This window comes from Callospermophilus lateralis, chromosome X (assembly GCF_048772815.1).
Source record: "Callospermophilus lateralis isolate mCalLat2 chromosome X, mCalLat2.hap1, whole genome shotgun sequence".
NCBI lineage: Eukaryota > Metazoa > Chordata > Mammalia > Rodentia > Sciuridae > Callospermophilus > Callospermophilus lateralis.
The window spans coordinates 40,260,897-40,272,911 of NC_135325.1; the positions used below are offsets into that span (position 1 = coordinate 40,260,897).

General features: G+C 34.3%; 1 protein-coding gene across 2 annotated transcripts in view; it reads left to right on the plus strand.

The window, feature by feature from the left end:
• Rragb (Ras related GTP binding B) overlaps positions 1-10,539 on the plus strand; it is a 32,984-nt gene extending 22,445 nt beyond the window's left edge. Inside the window, exons 6-10 of one of the 2 annotated variants that reach the window (XM_077107633.1) lie at positions 1,229-1,324; positions 3,488-3,610; positions 6,093-6,184; positions 7,195-7,310; positions 10,064-10,539. In XM_077107633.1, coding sequence (XP_076963748.1) covers positions 1,229-1,324; positions 3,488-3,610; positions 6,093-6,184; positions 7,195-7,310; positions 10,064-10,161 — 525 coding nt within the window. In that variant the 3' untranslated portion in view covers positions 10,162-10,539. The remainder of the gene's footprint in view (positions 1-1,228; positions 1,325-3,487; positions 3,611-6,092; positions 6,185-7,194; positions 7,311-10,063) is intronic. The other variant, XM_077107634.1, reaches the window with a different exon arrangement.
• Positions 10,540-12,015: the final 1,476 nt, after the last annotated feature.

A 12,015-nucleotide genomic window follows, 5' to 3' on the forward strand; every position in this document is an offset into this window, starting at 1 on the left:
AATATAAGTCAGCCAATCTCATTACACACTCATTGTTTTGACAAAAAATATTCAAAATTATATACATGGTCACCCTTGTACATATTTGATTAGAAGTATTCAGTGGTAGTATTTTATGTATCACTGTGAACTATTCACTGCTATCTTTACTACTGGAAAGAGTTATTAACACCTTTAACTCTAATCATATTAAAGAAATGATTCCAGAAACCTCAAAAACTAATTGAGAAGACTCATCCTTAAAATTTTCTTCTAGAACCTATCAGTGCTAAAATCTGAATTTTGGTTCTCCGGAATTATAGGACCAATAGAATGTGTTGGTGGGAAGGGTTATGGAAGTAGAGATATTTGAGAAAGGGAAGAAAGAAGAGTGATTTATTTTAAGGAGTTAGCTCACTCGATTTTAGAGACTATCCATGGAAAAGTTGATGTTGTACTTAAAGAGTTTGAAGGCATTCTGTAGGTAGAGCTCCATTTTTCTCAGTAGTGAAACTTTCTTTTACATTATGGAGGGCAATCTGCTTTACTCAAAGTCAACTTATTTAAAACTTAACCTCTTAAAAAAATACCATCACAACTACATCTGGATTGACGTTTGACCAAATACCTGGGTACTGCAGCCTAGTCACGTTGACACAAAAATTAACCATCATACACTTGCTCCCAATCCATCCACTCCTGGAAAAATGGTTGTGTATAACAATTTTTTCCAATGTACATATGGGCATATATACATAGAAATATATCCAAGATTGGTAGATGTTTGTGGGGTGTTATATCTATATGTTGAAATACATACAGTGCATATGTAAATAATACATATAAATAGACATTTGAGAGAAATGTATATCAAAAGGTTAAATATTTTGATTTACAAAATCTTGATATGGGTATAACTCTTGAAATGCCCAGATTTAATGATTTGGAGTGTTAGATATTTTTTAAGATTTTTCTATATAATAAATTTTATTTTCTAATATAGTGCTCTCAATGTGTATAGAGTACACACAGTATAAGTCTAAATAATTCTAGTAACCAGTAGCACTTTTACACGTGTCCTGAGATAATTTCTGCCATTCTAGTTTGTGAAATAAGGTACATATTCCAAATTCCTCTTAAGGAGCAAAAACTTTTGATTAAAACATGTTGAAATAGTTACATCTTAGATTTTGCAATCAAAGAGGAGAACTGTTATATGCTGATCAGTATGTTGGACTGTTTAATTCAGATTTTTAAAGAGCGAGAAGAAGATCTGAGGCGTTTGTCTCGCCCATTGGAATGTTCTTGTTTCCGAACATCTATCTGGGATGAAACTCTCTATAAGGTGTGTATATTTCCTGGGTTCTCTCATTTTAAGAGCATGAAAAAGAGCTAGAAGAATATTAACAAAATTGAAATATTTTAAACAATTTCATAGCCATCTTGATTTGTTGTACTAAAAAAATGAAATAATCTGCAACAAATTGAAGAATACCAAACTTAACATTAACAGATTTTGGTTTTAATCCTACATTGGGTCGACATTGTACCAAATCATATTGAATTAGCCAGTTTGGGTATGATTAATTTGATACTAACTTTGTGAAAGCAGAAACTTTACTCACTGGCCATCATATATTTTGAACTGTCATGGTCTCAATTCTAATTGGGTTGTATCTTGTATACAGGTTCCTCTATATGATATAAACTAGTCTACCTAAGTTTGGGTAGTAGTAGAAGAAAAATACTTAGTGGAGAGACTGGAGAAGGGAATCTTAGGATGAGAGATATTATTCCTAGAGTATAGTAGCTTCAACTTTCATGCCAGATTGGAGACCAACATTCTTTCAACCAGGATTGTTCCCCTTGCTGGAATGGATACCACACTGCTTGAAGTAATTATAGAGATTATAACAATAATTCTGTACGGATGAAGCTGAAATTACCTATTGGCACATAGGCTCCCGCTTCCTCCCTTTTTTCTATTGATCTAGTGATTTAAGGACTGTCTCCTTTTGGATCCTCCTGTGGTCAGACCTTTCCTTCAGACTGCTTCTGGTATCCATTGACAAGTCTGACTCTGAGTGGCAAAGGATCCTTCTCTGTCATTGATAGCTAGAGCCTCAGTATCAACTGCATCTGACAAGTGTCTACAACCAGAAGCACAGAAACCTGACTTGCCAAGGAAAAAAGCCATTGGACTTTAAAAATAGCCATTTTTTAAAACTAATTCACTTTTTTTCCCCAATATTATGTTGACCCAGCCTCACTCTAATAACATCATTTTGAGATACCTGTCTAGGAAGTACTGTTCTAGATTAATATGGGCCGAATTTCTCTCAAAGCCTTATTCCCATAGAACAGGTAACCGTGAATAAGGATGGACATGACGCACTGATAAGAACCAACTGCGGTGTGAAGGATGGCAATACATAACACGACCAAAGACAATTGGCTAATCACAACACTGCTGTGAGTGACAATGTCTCTGCTGTGGTTAGCTTTGGTGCCTTCTCCAAGGTAAATTCAGCAGTGACATTAACACCGACCTGGGAATTTGGAACCTGAATCCCTATGCCTAAGTAATAAAACTAAATGGATCAGAGACATTGCACTACTATCTCTTACATCAATGTTGCATAGAACTGACTTAAATTTTTATATTAAGTTTTATTCAACAAGCGCTCATTGCCTATCTACTTGATGCTGTTGCATACCCAGATGACTAAGATCAGATTCCTGCCATCTAGTAGGGGAGAGAAGAAGAAAATACACCTAACCAGACAAATTGGAGTGAAAGTAAAGGAAGTATTATAATGGAAGTACAAATAAAAGAGCCTTAAGAGACTAGAGGGAGGGTGTGGATAATTTCAACTGCTTACATTAGTCAAACTCCTCTGGATGAAGTCAGTTTTAGGCAAACACAACGGACCTTTTGAAATTCTGTTGGACCAATAATTTTATACATGACAACAACCTTTGGGAATGATAATACCACTGGTTCTCTTGTAATGGTATATTACACCACTGAGGGGAGGAGCCATTTGTCCATGTGGCTCTGATATTTTCACAAAATTGGATATATGTTTTATATAGCATTATTAGGTTCTTATCTTTAAAGAAATTTGCACTGTTGGATTTAAATATTTGTCGAAGGTCTAGATTAGAAGCTTTTTAACACAGTAGTTCATATTTTGCTACTTTTTTTCCTAAGGCAACATAATGGCATTAAATCACCTGTTTAATTTTAATTATCAATGGAAAGAAGTTTCTCCAGCATTTTAAAAAAGTGTTTGAACTTAAAACTATTCAACTCAAGGATAAAAAACAAATATAGCTTCATTTTCTCATTTCATTTGTGTTATATTTAATGTCAGTATTTGTTTGGGATTCAATTGTCATCATGTTTTGCTGTTTATATGTGATGGTTTATAGTTTATTTACTCTTTTCAAAGGTCTGGGACTGGCTAACTGTTAGTAATATTACATTATGCTTCTGTTCTGTTAGGCTTGGTCCAGCATTGTTTATCAACTGATTCCCAATGTTCAGCAGCTGGAAATGAACTTAAGGAATTTTGCTGAAATTATTGAGGCTGATGAAGTACTTCTGTTTGAGAGAGCTACTTTTCTGGTAAGAACTTTTTGTTCTGAAGATATATTTCACACAGTACCTTCTCAGGAACAAAGAACAGCATGTTTCCCTTTTAGGAAGAACCTTTTTCTCTTGTGTCATTACTTCAGCATACTCAGCCCTATTTGTAAAGTAATATTGTTGACAAGTGATCTGAAAGAAGTCCTTTGGTGTTTAGCTCCTTTGTAACTAGTAAACCATAGGTTTTTGCAGGTATACCCTATTAGAGGGTTTAGATTATTTCTGCTAATAACTATTTATTTGTGATCAAGTATTCCTATTTTCTCTTGAATTTTATTATGAAATTTATTGTATTGTCCTTTTGAGATAACTCTCTTCCCTCCCTTTTCTCCAAAAGGCTAAGGTGAAAACTGGAAGAGAAGTAAGGGTCAACTCAGTGATATAGCTAAGAGCAGATGGAGAATTAAAGGGGAAAAGATGCATGTTGGTACTGTTACTTTTTGTATAAATTGAACTTAGCAACTATATTAGACCCTACTGTTTTTTGTATAGCCCTGAATAGAGGATGCCAAAGCTAGTATTATCTTTATAAATAAAATATTTAAATACCAGTGATAGAAAATAATTTGAGATGTCCCAACACACTGCATAAAAAAGTAATTATTAACTAGCTTATGAAATGTAATTCTTAAGAGCAGCTCCCAGTAAATAATTTGTTTCTGAGTTCTACCACTGCTTGGTAATTTTAGACATTTCTTAATCTCTCTGAGCTTGTTTCCCCTTTTTTAAAATGGAGATAATACTATCTGTATCATAGGTTTATCATGTTCATTAAAATGGGACATAGTAACATTAAGCATCTATCACAAGCTTTGACATAGAATAGGTGAACTATTAAATGTTGGTTCCCTTTGCTGTGTCAACTGAGGGCAGAAAATATAAAGTACAATTCCTCTTTTCCTTTGTAGAAATATTACTTATAGCCATAGCAGCACTGTGGAGCCATTCTTCCTGCTAGCTGATATAGCTGAGGCAAGGAGTCGTAACTAGAGTGACTTTCTGCCTCAGTCCAGTGGCATGTGTTATGTACCTGAAATTACTTCTCCGAACCAGTTTTTTTTCCTGCTAGTATGAATGGCAACAAGCAAGTAAACCATTCCATCTGTCTCAGTGTGCATGGCACAACAGGACTCTGCTTCAGCAGTATTACCATGCTATATCTACTACACAAGGTCTTAGAAGATAATGTTAGTAAGCTCTCTATTATTCACTGGCAGTAACAGGTAGCTTTTGTTTCTCTTGATGACCAAGTTTAAATGTGATTGGGCTGGGGATGTGGCTCAGTGGTAGACCACTTGCTTAGCATGTATGAGGCACTAGGTCCAGTTCTCATCACCTCATATAAACAAATAAAGGTCCATCAGCAGTTAAAAAAAAGTTTAAATGTAATTGACCATTTTTACTGAGGGGAGTAAGTCAAGCAATGTGGATCTGTCCTGCTCTTTATATACAAATTAAATGTTGAAAGTTTTGTGTTACCTCAGGGTATTTCCCTGAGAATTTTCTTTTGGCAATTGACTCAGTTTTGCTTCCTATTATAAACTTTGCATTTGGCCTGTAGGATACTTGTATGATTTACTAAAATCTCAAAGTGTTAGGAAAAGTATTTTTCAGCTGGTGTTGGTGTTTATCCTGAATAGATTCATTTAAAAATAGTCAGTTCTCAATGGTTAGAATTATCTAGTTAAGCTTTTAAAATATAATTCCCAAAGCTACTTGATTATAGACTTCATTAAATTTAAATATAGTAATTAAACCTCAAGAGTTGTTATGTATTTTATTTTCCTTGTTTTGTATGTTTTTAAAATCAAAAATCATCCTGTGAAACATTGAAATAAGGTGAATATTTAATGATTAAATATTGATAGTTAAAAATTAAATTAAAAATTGAGAATGAATATCAGTAAACCAAAATACAGATGCTCCTTGACTTGGGATGGGTTTGTGTCCTGATAAACCCACCATAAGTTGAAAATGCATTTAATGCAACTAACGTACCAAACACCATAGCCTAGCAACACAAGTAACACTGAGAAGTATCTGTTGTTTACCCTTATAATCTATCTCATGGTTAACTGTGAGTTATGGCTCTCTGCTGCTGCCCAGCCTCACAAGAGTTTGTTAGTATCACATATCCCTAGTATGGGAAAATTTGAGATATTATTTCTACTGAATTCCTATCACTTTAACACCATTATAATAAGTCAAAATTTGAACCATGATAAGTCAAAGACTATATGTAGAATACTTAAATGATCTAATAAAGTTATAACCAAACAATACTGAATAGACCATCTGGATGGATATTGAAATCACATGTAATCTTAACAAAGATATGATACAGACAGGAGAAGATGGTAAACCAGGTGGTCAAGAAATGAACAGATGTCTACTTCAAGTAGCAGCAGAGGGTTATATGAATATTTTGCATGGATTCAAAGAACAATGTTCATTTTCACAGGTGATTTCTCATTATCAGTGTAAAGAGCAGCGTGATGCTCATAGATTTGAGAAAATCAGCAACATTATTAAGCAATTCAAGCTGAGCTGCAGGTAAGAGATCTTATAGGAATGATACATTAATTTCTGGGAAAATTATCATTTTGAGAAATAAAAATAACTATAATTGTTGACTAAACTTCTATGTTCACAATGGTTGCTTTAATCAAAAGGAAAATTGACTCTAAGGGAGCCTACAGTTGACTAAAATACAGATCCTTGTCCTTTCATGCAAACTCAACTAATCCAGAAGCATCTGAGAAATATTCAAGCAAAATACCCTTTCAATGTGTTTAGTATTATTTGGGAAGAAATAAACTGAGAATATCCAAGAGAGTTTTGAAAAGAAAGAAAGAGAATTTGCCGTACTAAATAACAGAATTGACTATAAAACAATAGTAAGTAAAATAGATACTGATTCAGAAATGATAACAGAAGAGAGTTTAGAAATGTCAAATTATGATGTATCTGGTTTGATTAAATAAGATTTGAGTCTTGGGTATTACAAATAGAGAGAAAATGAATGGCTAAATATCATAAATAAGTAAAGATTTAAAAATAAAATTCTTACCTGATAAAAACCTGATGCTTGGAGAGTGGGGATCAATTTACCCACTTTACATCTTAGTATACTTTGAGACTTTCTAGAGTGTTTACGCTAACATTTTGAAGAAGAAATAGCAAATAACAAGCAAATATAGTTGCCTTGTTTGTTTTCAAAAAATGGGGTAATTTCTTGAATATAAATAACATCAAACAGATATAAGTATTAATTGCCAAGATAGGGAAATTCCAAATAAGGATGCTTCTTAAATATTAAAGAAGTCATTTGTAACATGATTTTTCAACATAGATCTAGGTCTAAACCTATTTTCATTTCTCAGTCAATATGAAGTCCTAACCTAATTTTTATTCCAGTCACTCTGAAACATGTTAAATTCAATTTTAGACTTTCCTTATAAACTCTCAAGGGATAAATTAAGGTATAATAATACTCTAAAAATGTTTAACCTAAAAGATAAGAACTTCTTATATTGTTATTATTTTATTCCTTTCTTCTGTAGCAAGCTGGCTGCCTCTTTCCAGAGTATGGAAGTCAGAAACTCTAACTTTGCTGCTTTCATTGACATCTTTACATCTAACACTTATGTGATGGTTGTGATGTCTGATCCATCCATTCGTAAGTTTAAACTTAAGATGACATAATTTGAAATCTACATATTCTCTAAACAATTGCCCTAGAGATGTTATTGTACAAGATATTTTAAAATTATTTTACAGTGGGGTTGGTCATACAACAATATGAAAGTACTTAATTGCATTCAACCATACACTTCAAATGGTTAATGTGGCTGATATGGTGGCACATACCTGAAATCCCAGTGGTTCAGGAGGCTGAGGCAGGATCCTGAGTTCAGAACCAGCCTCAGCAAAAGCAAGGTGCTAAGCAATTCAGTGAGACCCTGTCTCTAAATAAAATACAAAAGAGGGCTGGATATGGCTCAGTGGTTGAGTGCCCCTAAATTCACTCCCTGGTACCCCCGCCAAAAAAAAATGGTTAACATTGTAAATTTCATGTCATGTATATTTTAACACACTGAAAAAAAAAAAAAAAACAAGTAACAGTGGTAGATACATTTTGAAGCTGAAAAACAATTTTGCCTCTAGGGTATTGTGTTTTTCTTCATGGGAACTTTAGAAAACAAGTGACTAAATCAAGGAATTTTAAAGAGAACCAAAATCCATGATTTATGCTTCATATGTATAGATTTTATTTATTTATTGGTTCTTTTTAGTTACACATGATAGCAGAATCCATTTTGACATAATTATATAAGCATGGAATATATCTTATTCTAGTTAGGATCCCATTCTTACTGATGTACATGATGGTGATATTCACTGTGTTATTTTCATATATGTACATTGGAAAATTATGTCAGATTCATTCCTTTCCTTTTTCTATCCCTCCTCCCTTCCCTCCATTCTTCATTGTCTAATCTACTGAAATTCTTTTCTTCCCCTCACTTCCCCCCATTATTGTGGGTTAGCTTCCACATACCAGAGAAAACATTCAACCTTTAGCTTTTTGGGGCTGGCTAATTGAATTTAGCATGAGAGTCTCCAGATCCATCCAGTTTTTGGCAAATGTCATAAAGTAATTCTTCTTTCTGACTGAGTAATATTCCATTGTGTATATATACTACATCTTCTTTATTCATTCATCTGTTATAGGGCAACAAGGCTGGCTCTGTAGCTTAGCTATTGTGAATTGAGCTGCTATAAATAGTGATGTGGCTGTATCAGTGTAGTATGCTGATTTTAAATTCTTTGAATATGTAATGAGGAATGGGTCAAATGGTGGTTTCATTCCAAGTTTTCTGAGGAATCTCCATATTGCCTTCCAGAGTGGTTGCACAAATTTTCAGTCTTACCAGCAATGTTCATCCATATCCTCAGCAACATTTATTTTTACTTGTATTCTTGATAGTTGCCATTCTGACTGGAGTGAGATGAAATCTCAGGGTAGTTTTAATTTGCATTTCTCTAATTACTAGTGATGTTGCACATTTTTCATATATTTGTTGACCATTCGTATTTCTTCTGTAAAGTGTTTGTTTGGTTCCTTTGCCCATTTACTGATTGGGTTTATTTTTTAGGTTAAATTTCTTTGAGTTGTTTATATATCCAGGAAATTAATGTTCTAACTGAGGTACAGGGGCAAAGAGTTTCTCCCATTCTGTAGGCTCTCATTTGTTTCCTTTGTTATAAAGAAGTTTTTTGTTTGCCATCCTGTTTAGATTATTGATTTTACTTCTGTGCTTTAGGAGTCTTGTTAAAGAAATCAGTTCCTGAGTTGATAAGTTGGAGTGTTGGACCTATATTTTTTCTAATATGTGCAGGGTCTCTGGTCTAGGTTCTTGATCCACTTTGAGGTGAGTTTTATACAGGGTGAGAGATAGGGGTTAAATTTTATTCTACTTCATATGAATTTCCTGTTTTCCCAGCACCACTTGTTGAATAGGCAACTTGTTGAATATGTTTTTGTCTGGTATGAGGTAATTGAATTTTGGGGGATTTGTTTCTGTATCTTCTATTCTGTTCCATTATGGTCTTCATGTCTGTTTTGGTATGAATACCATATTGTTTTTGTTACTATATCTCTATAGAATAATTTTAGGTCTGGTATTATGATGCCTCCTAATTTGCTTTTCTCGCTAAGAATTGCTTTGGCTATTCTGGGCTTCTTATTTTTCCAAAAGAATTTCATGACTGCTTTTTCTATTTCCATGAAGAATGTCATTGAAATTTTGATGGGAATTGAATCTGTATAGTTCTTTCAGTAGTATGGCCATTTTGACAATATTCTGCCTATCCAAGAACATGGGAAGTCCTTCCACATTCTAAGGTCTTCTTAAATTTCTTTCTTTAGAGACTTTAGAGTTGTGTTATAGATTTTTCAAAGGATGGTCCACATAACCTCTAAACTTTCAAATGCTGGACAATTTTATGTCATTGTGTATTACTATGCTACATTCCCATCTTTCTGTTATGGGCATGAAGGAAAGTGTAATAGCCTTATCTATTTCAAACATTGAGATAAAGCTTTCTGCAATATTTCTAGAAATTTAAATTATCTATTACCTACTGGCTTTTCCTACATTAGGCTAATATTAAAACATAAAATAATGGGTTTTATTGTTTAGTCCCAAACCAAAATTTTAGAAATTTTGTGTTTAGAATATGAGCCGATCTTCAGAAATATTAAACCTTGATAACCTGGAAGTTCCTTTTCCTATATGTTCTCTGTGACATACATTGAAGGATTTGGCTCTCTTTTGTCTGTTTTGTTTTTACTAGTGTTTACTAGTTAAACACTCCTTTGGTTCCGCATATTTATTCTGTTGTGTATCTCCCCACTCCTACCCTCAGCTTCTGCAGCTACTCTGATCAACATCCGCAATGCCAGGAAACATTTTGAAAAGCTGGAAAGAGTGGACGGACCAAAGCAGTGTCTTCTCATGCGCTAAACATTGCTGAATACTATTTCACACAAAAATGAAAACACTGTTTATTAATTAATCTTAATGTTGTATTAATATGTGTAGGCCCTGAAATGTTGTAATGTGTACCTCTTCTGTATCCTTCTCTATTCCCCAGTCTTAATGTTTAACCTTGAATGCTATTTACTCAAATAGCCAGTGAGGAGTTAGGTGAACTGTCTATGAAGTTGGTGTGACTTAAAAGTAGTATATATGTAAGTGTTCTGATCACCTGGTTCTAATAGTGTTTAAGTGTCTTATAACCTGGTTCCAATAGTTGTGTATGCCAAAGCCTTTCCCAGCATCCTCTTGTATTCCGTATTAGATAGTAACCTATAAGTTTGAAATATTACTGTTTTCCTCAGCATGCATTAAAATATTCCTTAACTTCAACTGTAAATAAACTTTTGCTGTTAGGGATTTCAGTGTCTGTTTTTTTTCCCTGTTTCTTTACCTCTATCCTAAGAGCAAAGGAATTTCATACTTTTCCTAGTGAAGGTGACAATGATGGATGGAAGAATGGAGCCAAATTTTAGCCTTAAAACTAGACAGAAGAGTTTAGATATATAATATCTAAATGCATTCGGAACTAGGAAACCATTGTGGACAATTGAGCAGGAGAATTATGTGAAAGCAATTTTGAAAGAAAATTTGTCAAGATTATGTGGACTAACAACAGTTGGGGAAGCTGTTAGTAATCTGGGTCCATAGTATCTGGATTGAAAGTCTGTTGCAGAATACAACTCAAGAAGGAATAAATAATAAGTGGAGGGGAAATAGATGAGGATTTAGGAGTTGAAATCTTTCTTCAAGGTCCAGCAGTGGTTAATTTTATATATTCCATAGCCCCTCTTGGGATTTAACTTCATTATTCTAGTCAAACTTTATAAAACCTTTTATAAGCTGGGAGTTTGTTATGGTTTGGATGTGAGGTGTCCCCCAAAAGCTCATGTGTGAGACAATGCAAGGTTCAGAGAAGAAATGATTGAGTTATGAGAGCCTTAACCTAATCAGTGAATTAATCACCTGATGAGATTGAGTGGTAATTGAAGGCTGGGGTATGGCTGGAGGAGGTTGGGCATTAGGGGCATGGCTTTGGTGTATATATTTTGTATCTGTAGAGTGGAGTCTCTCTTTCTCTCTGCTTTCTGATCATCATGTGAGCTGCTTCTCTCCACTTTACTCTTCCACCATGATGTCCTGCCTCACCTTGAGCCCCAAGGAATGGAGCCTGCTCTCTATGGACTGAAACCTATGAAACTGTTAGCTCCCAAATGAACTTATCCTGCTCTATAATTTTGCTGGTTGGGTCTTTTAGTCAGAGTGGCAAAAAAGCTGACTAATACAGAAATTGGTACCAAGAAGTGGTGTCGTTGCTGTGACTAACCTGACTGTGGTTCAAAGATTTTTGAGCTTTTGGAATTGTTGAGAGAAATTTTGAGATGTTTAGCAGTGCTAGCTGAATATGCTTTAGGTTGTCGTAAGCAGAGCTTAATGGCAAATTGTGGTGGGAGCTCAGAAAATCAAAATGCCAGTAGGACTGTGGACAGTGAAAACAGTGCTCAAGAGGATCTATAGGAAAAGTTAATTGGACTAGAGGCCATTCATGTTATGTTCTGGCTGAGAAGTTGTCTATATTTTGCCTGTATCCTGAGACTTTTTTTTTTTTTTTTTTTTTTTTGAGGCTGACTTAAAAGTGATGGATTTCTTAATCTGGCAGAAGAAATTTGTAGATAGCTTAGCATTCGGGCCATGGCATGGATATTGCTGACACCTTTTAGTCAAATTAATTGTGATATTCAGGAGAAGAATGCGGAGCAGAAATATTTTAAAACTTGGACT